General features: G+C 37.3%; 1 protein-coding gene and 1 pseudogene across 1 annotated transcript; one reads left to right on the top strand and one right to left on the bottom strand.

Annotated features, from left to right (window-relative positions):
* Positions 1 to 4,166: 4,166 nt before the first annotated feature.
* Positions 4,167 to 5,961, bottom strand: LOC134204258 (hsp70-binding protein 1-like; annotated as a pseudogene).
* A 15,988-nt stretch (positions 5,962 to 21,949) lies between these two features.
* Positions 21,950 to 22,719, top strand: LOC134204268 (DNA-directed RNA polymerase II subunit RPB9). Its single transcript, XM_062679092.1, has 3 exons — positions 21,950 to 22,113; positions 22,178 to 22,306; positions 22,371 to 22,719. Exons 1-3 carry the CDS (start codon positions 22,046 to 22,048, stop codon positions 22,558 to 22,560), a joined length of 387 nt encoding a protein of 128 aa, XP_062535076.1. The 5' UTR covers positions 21,950 to 22,045; the 3' UTR covers positions 22,561 to 22,719.
* Positions 22,720 to 22,723: the final 4 nt, after the last annotated feature.

Here is a 22,723-nt window from a genome sequence, read left to right as displayed (position 1 = left end):
CAGCGACGACAGCGACAATATTTATCTAGTAACTAAAATATCTTTTATATTTACCAATGCTTTCATATAACTATAGCCTGTCTACAATAATAATTTGAGGAGATTAAGCAGTAATTATGATCGATAGGATATAAATCTTATGTCGAATATATGTCGACTTGGTATTGCCAACAGTATTAAGAACAAAGTCATCTCCAGGATTAAGAGTCGCCTAACATGGGAGGTTTACATTATGTGAAAGATATTGATTTGAAAAAAAATTGTAGGGTATGATGGGGCAAGATGGGTCGCCTAAGGCGAACCCTAAATATCTCAAAACAGAAACATTTTAATTCAACTTTTCAACATGGATCTATTGGGCCCTCCTTAGCCGTGCGGTAAGACGCGCGGCTACAAAGCAAGATCATGCTGAGGGTGGCTGGGTTCGATTCCCGGTGCCGGTCTAGGCAATTTTCGGATTGGAAATTGTCTCGACTTCCCTGGGCATAAAAGCACCGACGAACCGACGTGTCACTGGCGCACATTGGAACAACTCAGAAAAAAGACGGTCAAAACCTCATTGTGGTGTTTAATACAGATTTAGATCCATGATTTTTTCATGGAATGTGTTCAAAAAGCTGCCCGACAAAATCTAGAGCGTGAAATCCACTATTATGTTTTAATGCGATACCCGAGCAAAAGAAAAATTTTCTAGAATTTTTTTTTGTTCGGGTTTTTGACAATGTTTTAGAATATTGTGTTTTTAAAAATTTTGCTAAAGATACTATAGGTTTTCTTCCTAATTTTAAAGGTTGAATCGTTGTTTTTCGATACTGCAGTCCAAAACTCATATAAAAATCGATTTTCAGTATTTTTAAAGTAAATATACAACATATCAACACGTTTTATATCACAAAATAAAAAATGGCACTAATATACGATCGTTTTCAGATAATATAATCTTTCTGATTGGAATTTCAGTCAAATAGAACGGTTTTATTGAAAAAATAGGCTATTTTCTTGATTAAATATCAGCCTTATAGGCACATTTTGGCAGCTAGATTTCCGTTATTCTAAAAGCTGATTTTGTATAAAAGAAGCCAATGGCTAAAGCTCAGTTGGGTCTGATGAGGCTCACTGATTTTTGTTCCAATTTTTATAGTATAGTTTTCGATAAATATTACTCTTTCTCATTATATACTCATTTCATCGGTCTTATTGTGGATCTATTTATTATTTCTATAAGTATGGTGAGCGTACCCTTTGCTTATAATTCAGTGCCTAATTTAGCCAACTTTTGAAAAACATTGTTTTCAAACAAAATCGATTGATTTTAGAAGTAAATTTGGCTAAATAATGAGTGTATCTTTATGAGAGCTAAACATCTCCAAAACAAATATTTTTAATAAATGCTCGAATATGGAGATATGGTCAAAAATCGGTACTGTACCCGTATAATACCTTATTGGTTACGATCTGGGTGGTGCGGATAGAAACGATTTGGTTGTCAAACTGAAGCCAAAAATTTCTATTGTGTCGGAGCCAAACATTGAAGAATGTGGTTATGTTCGTTTTAGATCTTATATTGAGAAGTATTGTAATAATTTAAGGAAAAATAAAAATAAACTTAGTGTTGCATTCTTTGTAACAAATATATTCACATTATATTTCGAGTGGAAATTTAAGGAATACAACTAAAAAGCACTAGTTACGAGATTTCACAGCTTAAGATTCGGATTCAGCAGCTGATTGGAGCAGGAACGTATGTACCAATCGTAAAGTCATGTAGAGCCTCGCGCATTTGTGCGCCTTCATGCAGCATGGGAAGAGAAATTCGAAGAGCGGGAAATGTTTGACAGCCGCGTAACTGCAAAATAATTTTGCTTATGCGATTGATTTCAAAATATCCCGCAACTCGCTTGAGAGCAGAAAAGCGGCTCTATCCGCAGCACCCAGGTTACGATACTTGCAACTTACCGTTAATCGATAATGCGGAAATAACTGCTTAATAATCAATTAAAGGCAAATTAAATTGAAACAAAAAAATCAGTATGCTTATATTTTACTTATCATGTTTGAGAGCATATTTCTATCTTCCAGATCTTCGAGGGAGGAGAATGCTATTTGTGAGCGGGAGCTATAGCATTTTTTAGTACTATTTTTAGTACAAACTGGATACAGGTGAAACAAAACCTATTTTTTTACGAAAATAGCTCTTTAAGAATTGGAACAAAAATCAATGAGCCTCATCAGACCCAACTGAGCTTTAGCCACTGGCTTCTTCTATATAAATTAAGCTTTCTGAATAACGTAAATCTAGCTGCCAAAATGTGCCAATAAGGGTGACATTTTTTCATGAAATTGACCTATTTGTCCGATAAATGTGTTCCATTTGATAGAAATGTCAATACAAAAGGCCATATTATCTTCAGATTAGCGCATGTCAGGGCTATTCAATGTTTTGAGATACAAAACGGGTCAAAACGTTGTATATTTAGTTTCGAAATATTGAAAATCGATTTTTATATTAATTTAAGACTGCAATATCGAAAAACAACGATTCAACACTTAAAATTAAGAGAAAAACATACAGTATCTTCAGTAAAATTTCTCAAAACACAATATTCTAAAACATTGTCAAAAACCCGAACAAAAAAAAATGTGGAAAAAAAATTTTTTTGCTCGGGTATCGCATTGAACCATAATAGTGGATTTCACGGTCTAGATTTTGTCGAGCAGCTTTTTGAACACATTCTATGAACAAATCATGGATCTAAATCTGTATTAAACGCCACAATGAGGTTTTGACCGTCTTTTTTCTGAGTTGTTCCAATGTGTGGCGCTCTCTGATTGTCCCACACTTTTCAACGGTCATTCGCTTTTGCGGGCGATCGCTCCTGTCAAATGAGCTAAGACACAACTCCGCTACAATGTTAATACACGTAGGTTGGTGGCTGAGCTACGAAAACTTCGCGAACCATTATGGGGGTGGCGGTAGAGTTCAATGATTTTTCATCATGGCGTCGTGGGCAGCAAATTTGAATTATTTTGCATGGGGTGACACGTCGGTTCGTCGGTGATAAAAGTATCATCGTGTTAGCCTCATGATATACAAATGCAAAAATGGTAACCTGGCTTAGAAACCTCGCAGTTAATAACTGTGGAAGTGCTTAATGAACACTAAGCTGCGAGGCGGCTCTGTCCCAGTGTAGGGATGTAATGCCAATAAGAAGAAGAAGAAGAACATGGATCTATAAAAATAGCTCATAATCTGTAAGCCAAGGGTATAAACTAACAAAAACTCCATTTTTTATTCCATTTCGAGTCATTAAAGTAGAAGTCTATTTTTCTGTTAATCAAAAAATGGCGGGGTAAGATGGGTCAAACAGCGGGGCAAGATGGGTCACCTTTAAATACTGCAATTAATATTGTTTTTATTCCCAATATTGAATTACACACAGATAGAAAGCTTTATTGCCAATGATTATATTGAATAAAAAATAATTTTTAAGCCTTGGATGAAGAAATTGCTCTACATTTAAAAATGTCTGCAAACTCTCATGAAAACAAGCCGTCTAAGTATTGCTTTCTTAAAAACAAAAAATAGACATTTTCAATAAACAAATTAACATCATTATGTCAAAAGTAATCTTAAAATGATTAAACCAGCAATGGAAAATATGTTTTGAATTCGAACTATGCCCTTCAGTATGTGCTGACCCATCTTGCCCCATTTGCAAGTTCATGTTAGAATGTCTAATTTTCGATCAAATTTATTTATTTCAACGCAGTTAGTATAACATCACCTACATTACTTATAATACGTTCACTATGTTACTAAAAATGTTTAAATTTTACATTGCTCCACGATATTACACGTTTTATAAAAAGTTTGTTTCGCATAAGAAACAATGCTGGAAAATATTTTACTTTGCCATACTCTATCAAAATAAAATTTTATCATCAAATCGAGTGATAATAAAGTAGAACCAAATTATTCCTCCTACAAAGTCATAATCTCCACATTAAAATGTACACGATGCTCAAAAACGGCCCTGGCCCATCTTACCCCGTGACCCATCTTACCCCGCCTAACCCTATATGAAGGTAACCACTTTCCCTTCGATGGGACTCAAACCCACGACCCTCAGTTTGAGTCCAATCGAAGGGAAAGTGGTGACCTCCAATACATTTTTCAAATAAACATCTTCCACATAATGTACATATTTACATATGAGTTTTCAGAACATTGTAAATTATTGTCCCGGAATATGGGCAATTAACTTTGATTGGATTGATTAAATCATTGATAAATAGAATAGTTTTCATTATGTGAACACGTCGTACTTATAATTTGAAACAATCAATAATTAACTCGATAGAGTGCCAAATTTGTAACGATTTAGCTCAAACAGAACCCCATTCTAGTTTACCCACACCTCCCCTTAGGCTGTCATGGACTCGACATAATAAACTGCTGAACAATATGCCTTAGTCTGTTTTATTGGGCTATCGATCAGTTCCAGTGCTATCATCAGTAAAACATCGGTTTAACAACGTTTTGGCATATTCGATCTGTTCCTAGAAAAAATATTAAGAAAATTAAAATGGATTCGAGCTGTGAACATTAAGTAAACATACCAAGCACTCATCTTTTCCGTTGTTCAACTTGAGCACCAGCTCTAACTTTTCTTTCAACTTTAAACTAGAATCCTGGCACCTCTGAACGCCTTCATCGCTCTCGTCAGTACATTCAAACTTGACAACGCAGTTTCAAGCTTCGGCTCAAATTCTTTGGAAGGTCTGACCGCCGCTACCACTCGCTCCACAGCATTTAGTTTGATAAACTCGTCCCGCACGGCCGTATGTTCCGTGCAAAGGTTAGACATAAGAAACGACGACTTGATGCGCAGCTTCTCGTTGTCGGTTTGGATGCACCCGAGAATGCACTCTAAACCTCCCATGTCGATGAAAGCTGCCAGTGACGGCTCATGATGCCGCACCATACAGGGAATGGCATGCGTGGCTTGAGTGGCCACCGGAGGCTCGACCAGAGATTCATCTGACAGCAGTTCAACCACTTGTAGGAGATTGTTAGCTTGCAGTAGTTGTTCCTGGCAGAAGGGGTTATTTTGAGCCAGCTCTGCAATCAACCGAAGCGTTCCGCAGCGGACGTCGGAATTGGTGGATTTGAGACCTGGCTGAATGATGACGAATCCTCCCACTTTGTAGAAATCTTTAAACATAAAACAATGTTTTGAAACATACCCCATACCTAGGTTATTGTATATAAACAGAGAAAAAATATTTACCATTAGCAGCATCAATATCCTGTACGAAATCGATGATTATCTCAATGGCATCCGCTTTATCTTCTTCAACCCTATCCGGATCCATCAGCGTTTTCATGGCTTTTTCGATTTCTTTGACTACGTCCATGGTGAGAGATTTTAGGGCTTCCTCCAGAAAACGACGCCTCTCCTCGTCCATCGGCTCGAAATGTGAGTCGTGAGGAGCATCCTCCGCTTGAGTTGCTTCCATGGCGAATTTTAGCAAACCCTGATAACATTATAACTTGAAGTAGAAAGAACTTGACACTATTATTCTATTATTAAATACCTGTAAATTACGGGGTTGCCTTGGTTGATCTGGATGGTCTCCTCCGCTGGCCATTGTCTATTAGTTGTAGTCAGGCTTCCCTAAGTTTATTCCTTATTTGGGCAATAGGCACGCGTTTTAGTTTCCACAAAAATCAGTAATTATTCAAAGCTCCTCACCTCGTGTGTAGAAGTTACTATGCACTATTTTTGACTGTTTGAAAAGTTATAAACAAACATTGACAATATTTGCGCTGAACGAGAACTCTCTCGAATCGTCCTGAAGGAAAACATAAATCCAATTAGGCTTTCAGCGATCGTGTACGTACACGCACGTTTCACTCACACTTTTACTCGGTTTGTTTGCAACCACGAGCAGCTGTCACGGCAAAATCAAATGGGATTGTTTGCAACCACAAACCTGCGTTCGTGTTGGTGAGAAATGTCGGCGAGACCCTAATTGGAAGACAATGGTTCAAGTGTAAACGTACCTGAAGCGAACCGGTTTATTAAATTTTGCTCAACCCTGTAAATAATACTAAAGACACACTGGTGGTACAAGTACCATGGTACAAATATTTACCATGTAGTCAGTCTTCCCACGAACATGTGTGATGTTCAACACAAGTACATTTTCATCAACTTGTGTTGAACACTGAACATGGATTATTGACGTACTCGAGTACAAAGGGATACCCAGTACCTACCTAAACGAACTTGTACTTAAGTACAAAACACATGTACAAACCTGGGTGGTGCGAATAGAATCGATTTGGTTGTCAAACTGAAGCCAAACTTATTTATTGTGCCGGAGCCAAACATTGAAGATTGTGGTTATGTTCGGTTCAGATCCTATATTGAGAAGTATTGTTATTATTTGAGAAAAAAAAAATAAAAATAAACTTAGATTGAGTTTTTTATTCTTTGTAACAAATATTTTCACATTATATTTCGAGTGGAAAATTAGTAGGAATGCAATTAAAAAGCACTCGTTACTAATTTTCACGAGAAACCACAGCTGATTGGAGCAGGAATGTATGTAAACCATCGTAAAGTCATGTAGAGTCTCGCGCGTTTGTGCGCCCTCATGCAGCGTGGAAAGAGAAATTCGAAGAGCGGGAAATTTTTGACAGACAAGCAACTGCAAAATAATTTTGCTTATGGAATTGATTTCAAAACATCCCTCTACTCGCTTGAGAGCAAAAAAGCGGCTCTATCCGCAGTACCCAGATACAAACTTGCTTTCAGGTCCGAGAGTCGACCGGCAAGAGACAAAGAGAATGAACAAAATGAAATTCGAAAACTGTGCACGCTGAAATGAAGATGCACAGTGATGGGTGGATCTGGAAGACTTTTTTTTCGAATAATTTTCTAATGATGCAAAACTTTTTCACGACGTTGGTAACCAACTGACATGGGCTTCCAACATCACGTAAACAATAATTAAGTTTACAGAAGAGGCATTCCACGGGGGCATGTCAGTCGATCCTGAGCGACCATTTCGAAAATATTTGAAACTTTTCAAAAGGGTGTATGTGAAAATGGTTCAAAAATATTTAAAAAGCTGCACAGCAAAAACGGAATGTTCGATTGTTATGATTTTTTCAGCAAAGTTAGACAACTAAATGGTGATTCTTAAGAAAATGTGCACAGTAAAAAAAAATTTTTTTTGCCTTTAAAAATATCATTTTTGTCACAAAAACTCAAATATCTCAAAACCCTATCTTTTTTCGAACGTAATTTTTTTAGGGAAAACGGCCCATTATATTAGCCATCTACCATAAAAATTTAATGATGGTAAACAAATAAACAAAAAAGTTATGACATTTCAAACATTTCACAATTTACACATTAGGTAAACAAAAATTTTTTCTGTGTAAGTTATTTCGAGAATTGCAGTTTGATGCAGATTTTATTGTTAAGGGACGTGATTTAAACAAGTTGTTTTCATGATATTTTGATTTAATTATTCATAGCATCTATAAGAAACTTAGACACGATCCAGTGTTGTGATCAAAAGTATTGATAGTGTCATAATTTTCATTGCACGTGACTGGCGAAAAATTCTTTTAATAGTGTTGAAACCTGTTGATAATAACGTTGATAGAAACATATCAGAAATGTTATTTTTAAGACAAAAGCTGCAAAATCAAAGATTTATATACACGTGTACGTCTATAGTTTACCTGCAAAAATATACCTCTTAGAGAATAGACTTTATGATCGGGAGGAAACGGGTATCTTCAACAACAACAAATGCATGATAGGTACATACCATGACAATGCTCACGAAAAGCAAAAAATTACTACTACTAAGGTTGTTAAAGATCTTATAGTAATTTTTTTCTTCAGTCAAGCAAATGACACCAAACTAGTCAGTAAAAACTTAAAAGTGATTTTGTTTATTGAAATATTACGAACAACATGAGTAGCCGCTTTCTCAACTGTTGTAGGCCGTTTGATGGAAAAAAGTGTTCAAAAGAGTTACGAAATCTCACCGAAAGCACCATAGATAAACTGAAAGCGACTGGTTATGCTCCAATGTCCACATTGAATACAAACGACAGCAACTGAGGAATTGCCAGAAGTATTAAGTGCTGAGAGCCTTGCCACCGTACCATCAGCGAAATCTGTTTCAACAAATCAATCGGAAGATGAGTGTATCCAAAAAGTCAACATCGAACGCTTTAACGAGGGCATAGCTGGGATAAAAGTGACTCCGATTAAATGGAGTAAGATGGACTACGTTTATTACCCGGAGAAAAATACCGTGAAATAAACGAAGCTGTACGAAGAAACCTCTTCAAATTAGGACCTGATGATGTGGAAAATACAGACTACGATGAGGTAATTATAAATATGAAGGAAAGGTTCTCGAATGCAGCCACGACAAGGAAAGAAAAATTATTGATTTTGTCGATGCTGCCAAGTTCGTGGTCTATTCAGGATGCCATTGATGAGTTCAAAACCAATAGAAATACAGTAAAAGAGGCAAAACAATTGAAGAATAACTGTCTTTTAACCAAAAAATACTAGGTCTAGTACTGAATAAACAGAGGAGACAAAAGAAATAGTAGTTCAATATTTTGAAGATGATGAAGTAAGTCGAGCTATGCCTGGTCAAAAGATTATGTATCAGTAAAAAGATGGAAAGCGTCAAGCAATCCAAAAACGATTAATGATGACGACTTTGAAAGAAGCGTACACACGCTTCAAGGAAATTCACGATAATATTAAAATAGGTTTTCCTCATTTGCAAGCCTTCGGCCAAGGCAATTTAAGCTTCTTTCCAATTCAGGAACACATAATGTGTGTGTGCACAACCCATGAGAATATTAATCTTATTTTACATAGTTTGAAAAGAATCAATTTAACAAAGGATATTAAAATATTAACTGGTAGTCTTTTGTGTGAAAATACAACATCAAATTGCTATCTACGATCTTGTTCGGATTGTCCAGATTCTTCATCATTGGAAAATACTTTATTCGCTGAGTTTGAAGAAAAATATATTGATCAGTTATCATTTGAGCAATGGGTGACCACGGATAGGTGTGACATAGAAACTATTGTAAAACCTGTAGATGAGTTTGTGTCATATTTTTGCTTGAAATTAGAAAGTTTAATCCCTCACGATTTCATTAAAACAGAACAATCCAGCTTTTTAAAAATACGAAAAATACATTACAAAATGGTGAATTTTAGTCATTTGTGATTTTTCTGAAAATTACAGCTTTGTATTGCAAGATGAAGTGCAGTCCCATCACTGGAACGTACAACAAGCTACAATTCATCCATTCGTTATTTATTTTAATGGAAGTACGCAAATTGAACACTTAAGTTTTATTATAATTTCCGAAGATTTAAGACACGATTCAGTATCCGTAAACTTGTTCATTGAAAAATGATTAACTTTTTACGCGTTGATAAGCATAAAGAAGTCAAAAGATATATTTCATGTCTGATGGAGCAGCGTCGCAGTACAAAAATCGTAAGAATTTTTCGAGCCTATGTCAATTTAAATCAATGTACGGAATTGATGCAGAATGGCATTTTTGCTACATCACATGGGAAAAGGTCCTTGTGATGCTATTGGAGGAACAATAAAGCGCATGGCCACAAGAGCAAGTTTAGCCAAAGAACGTGAGCATCCAATTAAAACTGCGAAAGAACTTTTTGATTGGGCAAATCGTAGAAAAGAAAAAGATTTAACCAAATTATCATTTTGTTTTACTACTACTGAAGAGTACGAAATAAAGGCTTCAGAGCTCAGCGAGCAATTTAATAACGCGAAAACGATCCAAGGAACCCAAAAATTTCACTGTTTCATTCCATTGTCGGAAAATTAAATTAAAGCAAAACTATACTCAAACTGTGCTGATAATAATTCAAAAGTGTTCGATATTTTAAAAAATTTGAATAAAAATAAATAAAAAATAAGTATTAATAAACTGTTTTCATGATATCATAACCCATACCAAAATTCAAACCCAAAACTGCGTGTACATTCAACAGGGAAGGAATAGAAAGCGCATAATTATAAATACTATGTATACTCATAGATCAGTGGAACAATTTCTCGACTCTCTGTTAATCTATTCCTAATAAATAAAACTAAATTGTGTATTGTCACGCTTTTAGAAATGCTCCATCGGGAGAGAGCATTTCGTGTTGCACTATGGGACCGCTCACAAATTACGTAACATAAAATTGGGCGAATCCAGTCCTCTTCTTTGGAGCACATTATGTATTGACAATTTAATTCTTTTGTCTGAATCGTAACCCTTGAGGCTATCCCCTTCCTCCCTATATAGCGTCACGTAATTCATCCACAGCCCCCATGGATGCACAGCATTTTTTTGTCGAAAACCGACTTCGTTTTGGAAAATACCATACATAACATATTACGCAATAGCCTCCACAGACTACCAGCTCTTTGACTTAATGATATCAAAGATCACATATTTTATTTTAAAATGATATCAAATGACTATACTCGTAATCTGTACAGACTATAACCTAGGAATGTAGAGCTGAACCATTCCGAATAACTACAACATTGTCCTCTCAGAATTGTCCTCAGACTTAACTAAACACGCAACAAGCGGTTGACTTTGACTTTGCAACAAAATAGGGGCATAACACTTGAAAGATATAAACTTAATTTTTGCGTGAACACTTTTGGTGGCCATTTTACTGAGCCTTCTAAAGTACAAAACCTCATGAAAATATTGATATATAATAAATTTGCTTATATCCGCACATCTATGAATTTGTTCTCTGTCTACATTTGCTTTGTTTGAGAAGCTTCTGGAACGCTATTCAACAGCAAATTTTACAGCCAGAGTGTACATGTGTACTGTACAGATGTACAGTACATTGGTACAAAATGAAACTCGAACGCAAGTTCGGGTACAAGTATACATTTCGTGCGTATACGTATAAACACGAAGCAAGGGTACAAATGGAGTATACGGACAGCTGTACTCAGCTTGTTTGATGTTCGTTTGGGAAGACTGCATGTAGTACATACGGTTTGTTGTACCAGCTTCGGGTAACACACTTGTACCAGCTTGGTACTTCTGATTCGTATACGGTTATGTGTCAAAAATCAAAATAAACTGCACAAAATGTCTTCACAAATTCTGAAGTGGTTAGTGTAATCAAAAAAATATTGCGCATAAGCCCCAAAATTTTATTCTCACCTTTGGGTTTCCGCGCCGAGCACTCCGCGCCAGACTCGGCGACAAGGAGATAGTCTTCAAGTTGGTACTCCTGATTTTTTGACAACTGATGTCGATTGGTTGTGTGAGTGCACCGGTGTCAAAAAATAGAGCTTTTAGCTGAAAATTTAATTATCAAATGCACATTTTGACAGTAATATAGATGTATGAGTGAATAAAAATCGAGTGAAGAAATATCGCGAAAACAGTCGATGAAGACAATTGTCAATGATTTCGACGAAACGAAAAGTTTCAATGCAAAAAGCAATAATCAACATATACAATTATTGCAACGTAAAAAGTGGCTGTTGAAAACATTAATGACACATTTAATCCGTAAAAAGAGGAATCTATGTTTATTACAAGAAAAAAAGAGTTGAACGAAGGTTTGGACTTCCGTGAATCTTTGTTTAGTATTGTTGAAAATAATCAATAAAAAATAAAATTGAAAATTTATTTATGTAAGAGAAGCGAAAGACTACCAGAGAGACATTTTCGCTAATGTAATACAGTGATCGTTCGCTAATTGGGGCACGACCTCACCCCAACTAGCGAATGCCATTCGTTAATTGGGGCGTTTTGACGAGCGTCAATGTCGTTTATACTTTTTGCATTGAACAAAGGAAAATTTTACGCGCCAGAAAATATCGATTCCGCCAAACACGGAAACAAAACGTCAACGCGTTTTTGACATCACTTTCTGACGTTTAGCTGCTTTTCAAATGGGTTTCGACCCAAGGGGTCGTTCAAAAATGATGTCACAGGTTTTAGGGGGGAGGGGGTCTAAGATTTTGTGACAGTACATGTACTAGGTATACACAAAAGCGTGACAGAGGGGGGGGAGGGGGTCTATAAATCCCAAAAAGTAGTGGACGTCATATTTGAATCGCCCCCAATTAGCGAACTCCCAACTAAAAAGCGCCCCAACTAGAAAAAAAACCAACTAGCGAACGTTCACTGTAATGACTTTGTTATCGAAAATGACAGAAAAGTGAATGATAATGCTTGAAATCAACAGTTTTTAACTTTTGCAACCCTTGTGTATAATTTATATGGAGTTTGTAGTTCAATATTTGACACGAGCTCAAACATTCACGTATATTGATTAATATCAACTTTACAATGTATTGACAATTTAATTCTTTTGTCTGAATCGTAACCCTTGAGGCTATCCCCTTCCTCCCTATATAGCGTCACGTAATTCATCCACAGCCCCCATGGATGCACAGCATTTTTTTTGTCGAAAACCGACTTCGTTTTGGAAAATACCATACATAACATATTACGCAATAGCCTCCACAGACTACCAGCTCTTTGACTTAATGATATCAAAGATCACATATTTTATTTTAAAATGATATCAAATGACTATACTCGTAATCTGTACAGACTATAACCTAGGAATGTAGAGCTGAACCATTCCGAATAACTACAACATTGTCCTCTCAGAATTGTCCTCAGACTTAACTAAACACGCAACAAGCGGTTGACTTTGACTTTGCAACAAAATAGGGGCATAACACTTGAAAGATATAAACTTAATTTTTGCGTGAACACTTTTGGTGGCCATTTTACTGAGCCTTCTAAAGTACAAAACCTCATGAAAATATTGATATATAATAAATTTGCTTATATCCGCACATCTATGAATTTGTTCTCTGTCTACATTTGCTTTGTTTGAGAAGCTTCTGGAACGCTATTCAACAGCAAATTTTACAGCCAGAGTGTACATGTGTACTGTACAGATGTACAGTACATTGGTAATACAAAATGAAACTCGAACGCAAGTTCGGGTACAAGTATACATTTCGTGCGTATACGTATAAACACGAAGCAAGGGTACAAATGGAGTATACGGACAGCTGTACTCAGCTTGTTTGATGTTCGTTTGGGAAGACTGCATGTAGTACATACGGTTTGTTGTACCAGCTTCGGGTAACACACTTGTACCAGCTTGGTACTTCTGATTCGTATACGGTTATGTGTCAAAAATCAAAATAAACTGCACAAAATGTCTTCACAAATTCTGAAGTGGTTAGTGTAATCAAAAAAATATTGCGCATAAGCCCCAAAATTTTATTCTCACCTTTGGGTTTCCGCGCCGAGCACTCCGCGCCAGACTCGGCGACAAGGAGATAGTCTTCAAGTTGGTACTCCTGATTTTTTGACAACTGATGTCGATTGGTTGTGTGAGTGCACCGGTGTCAAAAAATAGAGCTTTTAGCTGAAAATTTAATTATCAAATGCACATTTTGACAGGATTATAGATGTATGAGTGAATAAAAATCGCGTGATGAAATCGAGTGAAGAAATATCGCGAAAACAGTCGATGAAGAGACAAGTGTCAATGATTTCAGTGACGAAACGAAAAGGTTCAATGCAAAAAGCAATAATCAACGTATACAATTATTGCAACGTAAAAAGTAGCTGTTGAAAGCATTAATGACAAATTTAATCCGTAAACAGAGGAATCTATGTTTATTACAAAAAAAATAGTTGAACGAAGGGTTTGGACTTCCGTGAATCTTTGTTTAGTATTGTTGGAAATGATCAATAAAAAATAAAATTGAAAATTTATTTATGTAAGAGAAGCGAAAGACTACCAGAGAGACATTTTCGCTAATGTAATACAGTGATCGTTCGCTAATTGGGGCACGACCTCACCCCAACTAGCGAATGCCATTCGTTAATTGGGGTGTTTTGACAAGCGTCAATGTCGTTTACTTTTTGCATTGAACAAAGGAAAATTTTCCGATTTCGATTCCGCCAAACACGGAAACAAAACGTCAACGCGTTTTTGACATCACTTTCTGACGTTTAGCTGCTTTTCAAATGGGTTTCGACCCAAGGGGTCGTTCAAAAATGATGTCACAGGTTTTAGGGGGGAGGGGGTCTAAGATTTTGTGACAGTACATGTACTAGGTATGCACAAAAGCGTGACAGAGGGGGGGGAGGGGGTCTATAAATCCCAAAAAGTAGTGGACGTCATATTTGAATCGCCCCCAATTAGCGAACTCCCAACTAAAAAGCGCCCCAACTAGAAAAAAAAACCAACTAGCGAACGTTCACTGTAATGACTTTGATATCGAAAATGACAGAAAAGTGAATGATAATGCTTGAAATCAACAGTTTTTAACTTTTGCAACCCTTGAGTATAATTTATATGGAGTTTGTAGTTCAATATTTGGCGCCAAAAAAACACGAGCTCAAACATTCACGTATATTGATTAATATCAACTTTACAAACCAGCAACACGGCCGAAATAACAACATGCTGCCCTACGAAAAACACGCCGGCGCCAATCGTAGTAATCGATTGTCATTTTCAACCAATCAGCACCCTATAGGGCACTGCACGGACTGCTTTGTCTCTTTTTCACTGCAAATAAATTAGAAAACAACAAGGCCAGTAAACGTCAAAATTTATGGAGAACGAAAGGGAAAGAGATTCGTCCACTGCCATAAATATGTATATAAGATATATGTGTCGCCGTTATAAATTTTTGCAATAGCTCCACCCTAATACAATCGATATAGAACCACACATAAATTAAATAATTGCTAATTCGAGACCACACATAAAGTTTATTTGGATATATATTTTATTAGTAGTTCGCGTGGAGAATGGTTATGTGTGCGCTGAAATACATCATAAGTTAAATCTATGGATTTTTGCCAATAAATATGTGTGGATTTTTAGTAGTGTCCGTGCAGTGCCCTATAGGGCACTGCACGGACTGCTTTGTTTCTTTCTCGCTGCAAAAAAACGAACAGTGGGTAATGTCTGTGACATAACCGCTAAGTGGACGTAGGACTTGACTTGACCATGCCTTTAAGATACATAATATGTCCAAATGTCTCACATCAACTATATTGGATAAATAATCGGCGTTGCATACCATTCCTTGGCAAAATCTTCTCATCAAACCGACACAGAAATCAAATCTACCTCGAACAAAAATCATCCAAAAAAAAAATCAGGGAGTATCTGTCCGGTCACGAAATATTAGCCTCGACAGTGGCATCCTTCCCACTGAAGGACTGCCTGAAATAAACCCCAAGTTGGCTCAGCAGGGGATGAAGACTGTATCTCAACCCTTCCACTGAAGGGCCTTCTAATCCGTGCGATAGCGACTGAAGGAGAACATTATTTTTAACTCTTAGAGCCTTGAAAATGGCTGTTTGCTTCGGCTAAGTGCAAAAAGTAAAAAAACGATCTTTTCAAATAACCGCGAAATTCTAGTGATGGTATAAAAAAGACTGAATGCTCTGCGAGCGAATGCACTTTACTTTTATACTACTTAATTTTGAATCTTCTCTGCTTTCCAATTGGTGGGCCAATCAGCTAGTGTCTTGTATCCCGCTTCTTTGTCAGCCAAAGCGTCATCATCATCAACGTGTTCGAGAAGGGCTTCTTCTTTTTTACGCTTGTTGCTCGCTGCTGGCGTCTATTTCTTAACGGGACTTTTCGCTTGATACAGGCCAATAAGCCGAGCAAGCGAGCTTAGAATTGCAGTTCAGGTGGGAAGTAGGGTGTTCTTTTCTGAGACAACATTGTTAGTAGTAGAAGGAAGGAAACACCCGGACATGGGATTTCGGGTGATAAGATTTAGAATTCATAACATGGGACGATCATTCAGTCACGTTCGCTTTGTGTGCGGTCAGTATCAAACAATGTTTTTCTACATGTTTTTTATCAATGTCAATATTGCATTGATCAATGCATTGATATTTAACGTGTATTTGCTTAGAATTTAGTTTTGGGTCGCGCGGATTTGGCGCAGAATGGATTTTCCGCGTGGAAATGGCGTGTATTTGATTTTAGTCGGCGCGGATCTGGCGCGGAAAATATTTCAGGATCTCCGTAACAACCCTGCAATTTCTATCCTGAAGGGAATTGAAAGCTTTGATATTGATCTGTATCATTGGCTCTCTGAAGAACCGTTTGTTTTTTGGACATACATGCTGCATCATGTGGCTTTTCTTCAGCCTGTCTCGGCTCATCACCGATGCCGGCCGGTCTCGGCTCGACTCTGCTGCTGCTGCCGGTATCTGCTCAGCATTGCTGCTTTGTCGGGTCTGTAGGGTGGACTGCTGCTGTACTGGCTAGGTTTCGGCTGATGATGGTGGCTTTCTTTGACTTCATTCCCTGCTAAAAGGTGTGAGTGCTGTTTAATCGATGATGCGGTTGCTTCGCTTGTCCCGGTCATAATGAAAGTAAAAAATCGCGTTGCGCTATTTTATGGCTTCTCTGCAGACCCAGCGGCTGCTCATTCGCTAGTGTCTGCACCAATCGGAACGTGGTAATGGAATGATGCAAGAATTATGCGGTACCCATATTTATAGGTTCCCTTGATCTCAATGTTTTTCATTGAAAACAATTTCATGCCTATTGAAACAAGTTTTTCGGGTCTTATCAAGCATGGACTCGGAAGGCATACTTGAAATCTGTCGATTGAGGGGCTTACCGCAGAAATTCGTCCACTGAGACGAATGCTATCAACGTTTAAAATCTTTCAACACAGCGTAACGCGGTCGATTTGAATATTTTGAAATGACACCCGGTATAGTAAAGAGAGACGTAAGTCCTACGTCAAAAATTAGAAAACAACAAGGCCAGTAAACGTCAAAAGTTATGAGGAACGAAAGAGAAAGAGATGTTTCCGTGCAGTGCCCTATAACAGGCCCGATTTTGAACGAACATCGGTTCACACGTGCAGCGCACTTTTTGGATTTTTGTTTTCGATTTTAAAAATAGTTAGAGGCGTCAAAAAATATGGGTTCTTTGGTAAAGTTGACCTTAAAGGCTGGTTTACAGGTTGGAAAACGTTTCCGCGGGATTTGTTACGGGATTTTGCTCTGGGTTTTGTCAGGGAAAATTTTCCGCCGATAAGTCTCCACTGTCGAAACATTTTCCGTGATTGGGTTTACACTTCAGGATTTTGCTTCGGGATTTGAGAATCTGCGTATCCTCGCCCGTGCTTGAGTTTACACTTCGGGGTTTTGGTTCGGATTTCTTTATACAAGAGTTGGAAATATAACGAGAAGAGGGAGATATAGTGAGAGAAAGGGAGATAATGAGTAAGATAGAGCGAATGAGTGAAAATTAGTAAGTGAAAGTGGGTGAGTAAGTCAAAGTGAGTGAGTGAGTGAACGAGTGATTGAGTGAAAGTGAGTGAGTGAGAATTCGTGAGTAAGTGAGAATGAGTGTGTAAGGTTGAGTGAGTGAGTGAAAATGAGCGTGTGAAAGTACGTGAATGAGAGAGAGTGAGTGAGTGAGAAAGAGCTAGTGAGTGACTGAGTGAGAGTGAATAAGTGAGTGAGCCAGAGTTAGTGAATGTGAGTATGTGAGTGAGATTGAGCGAGTGAGTGAGAATGTGTGTCAGGGTGGCCACTCAATTTCCATTTTGGAATTCCCGGTTTTTTCCTGGTTCAAATTATTGAACTTTTCCGGCAAGTGTATCGAGAAAAGGTGTTGAGGAATGAGGTGTTGTATACCTTTGACAAATCAATCTGTGGAACAACCATCCTTGTTTTACGCGACATTTTTTCGATCGTTTTATGTGACTTAAATTCACCATCAAAATCTGTGGAATTGTATAATAATACATCCCAAATAAATCAAAGAAAACAATATCTATGGTAATGTGTTAATAAACCGCCCGTCAAGCAAATTCCGCTGTGAGGCTTTTTTCAGTAACAGGCTTGGCAGTTATAAGACAACCGCTCGTTCCTGCTCTATACGCCATGGGTTTAATTCCAGATCGTTTCCATCTTCATCCTATAAGTACCTTCATCTTGACCATTCTAGCAGTCACTGTTAGAAGTGAATCAAAGCTATTTCTGCATTCGTTTTTTCTTTTCTATACCATTGGCAACACGTTAATTAAAACGAATCTCTGGTAAGTGATAGAAGCATTGCTATCACTTATTTTCCATTGTAAATTCTTATTTGAAAAATAAACGAGCTCATTATATAATTTTGATCCAAATTGTGATCAATATATCAAAGATTTTTCAAGCAAAATATTTTTCTTGAAAAACATTAAAGTGTTCTTCAGAAAAATAATAACATCTACCGAAAAAGGAAGTTAAAGATAAGAGATGTTTTCATAGCGAAAAGCACTTCTATTCAATATGAGCTCAAGGCATTCGTATTCCGTTGTTATGAACTTGCTCAAAATAACGCCTTATCAAGTTAAAAAAATAACATGCCTTAGGAACTTGAGATAGGATTGATTTAAGAAAAATTAAATGATTTCAAAACGTTCATTAATCAAAAACGAATCATTATTCAAAAACGAGACAGCTCAAGAAATATTTTTGTCAGATTTCTCTGAGAATTTCAAAGCAGATTTTAAAATGCTTGATGTTTTTAGGGAAAGCATTTTATAAGAAATGGAGTTTCGCTAATGGTTTTACAGACCACCAGTGTTCGAAAAAAATCTTAAATTCAGATATATTTCTAAGACTCCAGTTTAATATCTTGGCTTTAGAATAATTTTTGATATTTTGGAAATTCTGTAATGCTGATCTAATTTTCTTAAATTATTAATCAGATTTATAGACGGCAAGTGTGTTTTATTAAATAGAAACAATTCAGAAGTTTTAACTAAGAAACATATAACACTAAGCAGATTTAAGAGCTTCTTCTTCTTCTTATTATTATTCTTCTTCTTATTGGCATTACTTCCCCACACTGGGACAGAGCCGCCTCACAGCTTAGTATTCCTTAAGCACTTCCACGGTTGTTAACTGCGAGGTTTCTAAGCCAGGTTACCATTTTTGCATTCGTATATCATGAGGCTAACACGATGATACTCTTATGCCCAGGGAAGTCGAGATAATTTCCGATCCGAAAATTGCCTGGACCGGCACCGAGAATCGAACCCAGCCACCCTCAGCATGGTCTTGCTTTGTAGCCGCGCGTCTTACCTCACGGCTAAGGAGGGACCCTTAAGATTTAAGAGCTTATGTTTTTGTATTTTGAAAAGAAATCTGGGATACGTAGAAGGATCTTAGAAGCAAAAGGATTATCGATTAAGATTTCTTCAATATTTGAACTGAAAAATTTATTCCTGAAATTTCTGAAATCTCTGGCACTTCAGATTAGTTTTTATTTATTTACAGTTCTCTGAAAATCTCCGATGTAAATATGTACATTATGTGGGAGATTTTGATTTGAAAAGTGTATTGGAGGTAACCACTTTTCTTCGATGGGACTCAAACTCATAATCCTCAATACTGAGGGCAAAATTTTCCAGAAAAACCGACTTTTTAAAAGATTGATAAATGTATGTAAACATAATTCTTGAGTTAGGACGTGATTTCTAGAACCTATGATTTTCAAGGAATTTCTGTGTTGTTATGCTGGAAACGAATAAATTATTCAAGTGTTGAGAAACCACGGAAAATTTGGGATTCCTGAGCTCATAAAAATCTTATATATAAAAATGAAATGGTCTGTGTTCGTATCCGCATAACTCAAAAACGGCTAGATGGATTTTTTTCATTTCTTCAGCAGAAACATTCGTTATAGTTTCCGACGGGTTTATATGATATTTCCTAATGCGAAAATGACGAGTAAAGTTGAGCAAATCGTGAAAAACTAAAATTGTGATTCCTATGCAAACTTTGCATGGGCAGTTCGGAACGCACATTCTCCCCTACTATGCAGGACAACGTCTGCCGGGTCAACTGTTCCTTTTAAAAATGTACATTCTAAAAAAAAAAACTATAACAATTTGATAACAAAACTCATTCAAACAGCATTTCATGAATCCCAAAATTTAAATAAAATGTATAAAATTATCGGATTTTTTTTTAATCAGACAAGAAGTTAATTAGTTGATTATAACTTTTATTTAATCTTTCGAAACAAAACTAAAAATTAAATTCCCGGTTATTTCCCGGTTTTTCCCGGTTCTATCTGATTCCCGGTTAATTCCCGGTTTTCCCGGTTTTCCCGGTTCAGTTGCCACCCTGAGCGTGTGTATGAGTGAGATTGAGTGAGTGAATGATTGAGAGAAAGTGAGTGAGAATTAGTTGAAGCGAGTGAGTGAGAATGAGTTAGAGCGAGTGAGTGAGAATGACTTAGAGCGAGTGAGTGAGAATGAGTTTGAGCGAGTCTCACTATGCACTATTTCTCAATTATCACTGCTCACTTTTCACTTCTCACTTCTTAGTACTCATTTCTCACTTTACTCTTCTTACTTCTCATTCTCAATTCCCACTTCTCACTATTCATTTCACTTCTCACAACTCATTTTTTCACTTATCATTCTTCACTTCTCATTTCTCATTGGTAACTTTTCGCTTTTCTTTTCTCACTCTTCATAACTCACTTCATACTCTTCACTTCTCGCGCCTCATTCTCACTACTCATTACACTACTCATTTCTCACTACTCAACTCTCACTCCTAATTTTACACTTCTTACATCTTATTCTCACTGCTCATTGCTCATTGCTTACTATCACTTTACTAAATTCTTCCCATAATGAATTTCCGTCATAGCTTACACATGGCCCGTGCGGAATCAATTCAAACGAAATTGTTTCCCCGCGTGATTTGCATCTCTACACATGGAATTTTTAACCGTACACTTTTCCCGCGATTGGGTTTACACTTCAGGAAAAAACATTTTTCGTGTAGGCTTCTGCTCCTGTCACGGTAAACGCAAATCCCGCTCCCATTTAAATTACATGAGAGACCAAATCCCGGGACACGTTTTCCGAACTGTAAACCACCCAAGTAACCATTGAGCATATGCACTTGCCATGATAAACACACTCCACGTACTCAGTGACGCCGGTTGCCTCTCAATCGAACACTGCTGCCATTTCGCGAAAAGCACGTGGTTTTGTTTTGAGCGGGACAATTCTGCCTATCTTTTAACACGGCGGCTATCTTGACGTTTACCTTCGCAGTCGAGCGTGCGAGTGTAAGACCGCCGCAGCATTCTAGAAAAGGATAAACGCGACAATAAGCCAAAGAATCGATTGAGTGAATAAACATTTTTGACGGGAAAGGTCAATTCAAGCTCTATCTGGAATAAGGGCGAATGTCGCAAGAGAGAATTCTCTTCGCCGACTTTCCCTCTTTTAAATTAAAGTGACAAGCAGATGATTTCGTTGCGGTTTTCCTCCTCAGAACGAAAGAAAACAATGAAAACTTGCATTCTGAGGTGATAAACCGCGATGAAATCCACTGCTTGTCACTTTTATTTAAAAGAGGGGAAGTCGACGAAGAGAATCCTTTTACCAGATATATAGAGATTGAATTCTGTTTTCGGTGTACCACAAGTGTGTCATCTGTATTATAGTGTAACTGTATCTGAATAAAACCGTTTGTTTTTTTTGTTTTGTACAGCCCTGCATGCGTAAAGATAGTGATATTTCCAAGAAGGCTCATGCTAAAATAACACCAGAATTTAAATTCATTTATTTGTCTATTTCATACATGATTTGTCTGATGATTAATTTTGAATAAATAAATATAGAAAATTAAGTGATTTATTCATTTTTGTTTTCAAAATGCAATTCAATTTTATCACTTTATTTGATAAAGTATATTAACGGCTTACGCACTTTTCAAGTGCCAGCCTTAATTTATGCTTACCTAAAGTTTTATGCTCCTGCTAAAAAAACAAAAACCATCAATAAGCGTAAACAACTCGTGTTGCTTGGTTGGACTTCGGAAGCATCTGCGGATCAAAGCAAAGTTTCGCATCAAATACCATCGAAAATGACTTTCGATGCCGCAACTCATGACGACGGGCCCGGATTTGTGGGCATCCGTTTCTGTCAGGAATGGTAAGTGGAAAAAATCCATTGCAATTTCGGTAACTTTCAAGTTCCAATTCTACTTCATTCAAAGTAACAACATGTTGTACCCGAAAGAAGACAAAGAAAACAAGGTGCTGCTCTATGCCTGCCGGAATTGTGACTACAAGCAGGAAGCCGACTCCAACTGTATCTACGTGAACAAAATTATGCACGAGATCGAGTAAGTGTAAATGCTGCTTCCCGTAAAGAATCATAACCTCAACCGTGGAACGCTTTCTTTCCAGCGAGCTGACCCACATCGTGCCGGACGTGATATCGGACCCGACGCTGCCCCGAACGGAAGAACATGCCTGTCCCAAGTGCACCCACCGGGAAGCGGTATTTTTCCAGGCACAGACACGGCGAGCCGAAGAGGAAATGAGATTGTATTATGTGTGTACCAATCCGGGATGTTGCCACCGCTGGACCGAGTAAACTGGGCGAAATTGACGAACGAAAGAGTTTTGGACGAAGGGTGATTCCATTTGGTGAACGAGATTTGATAATGACTTCACTTAATATTAATATTTGATTTTGTATCATGATACAAAAATGTAATAACATGGTTACGATGAGCTGATGGGCACTTCCAAATTCG

Source organism: Armigeres subalbatus, unplaced genomic scaffold, assembly GCF_024139115.2.
Source record: "Armigeres subalbatus isolate Guangzhou_Male unplaced genomic scaffold, GZ_Asu_2 Contig491, whole genome shotgun sequence".
In the NCBI taxonomy this organism is placed as follows: domain Eukaryota; kingdom Metazoa; phylum Arthropoda; class Insecta; order Diptera; family Culicidae; genus Armigeres; species Armigeres subalbatus.
The sequence above is the reverse complement of the archived record's forward strand: the minus strand, read 5'-3'. Positions and strand labels throughout refer to the sequence as shown.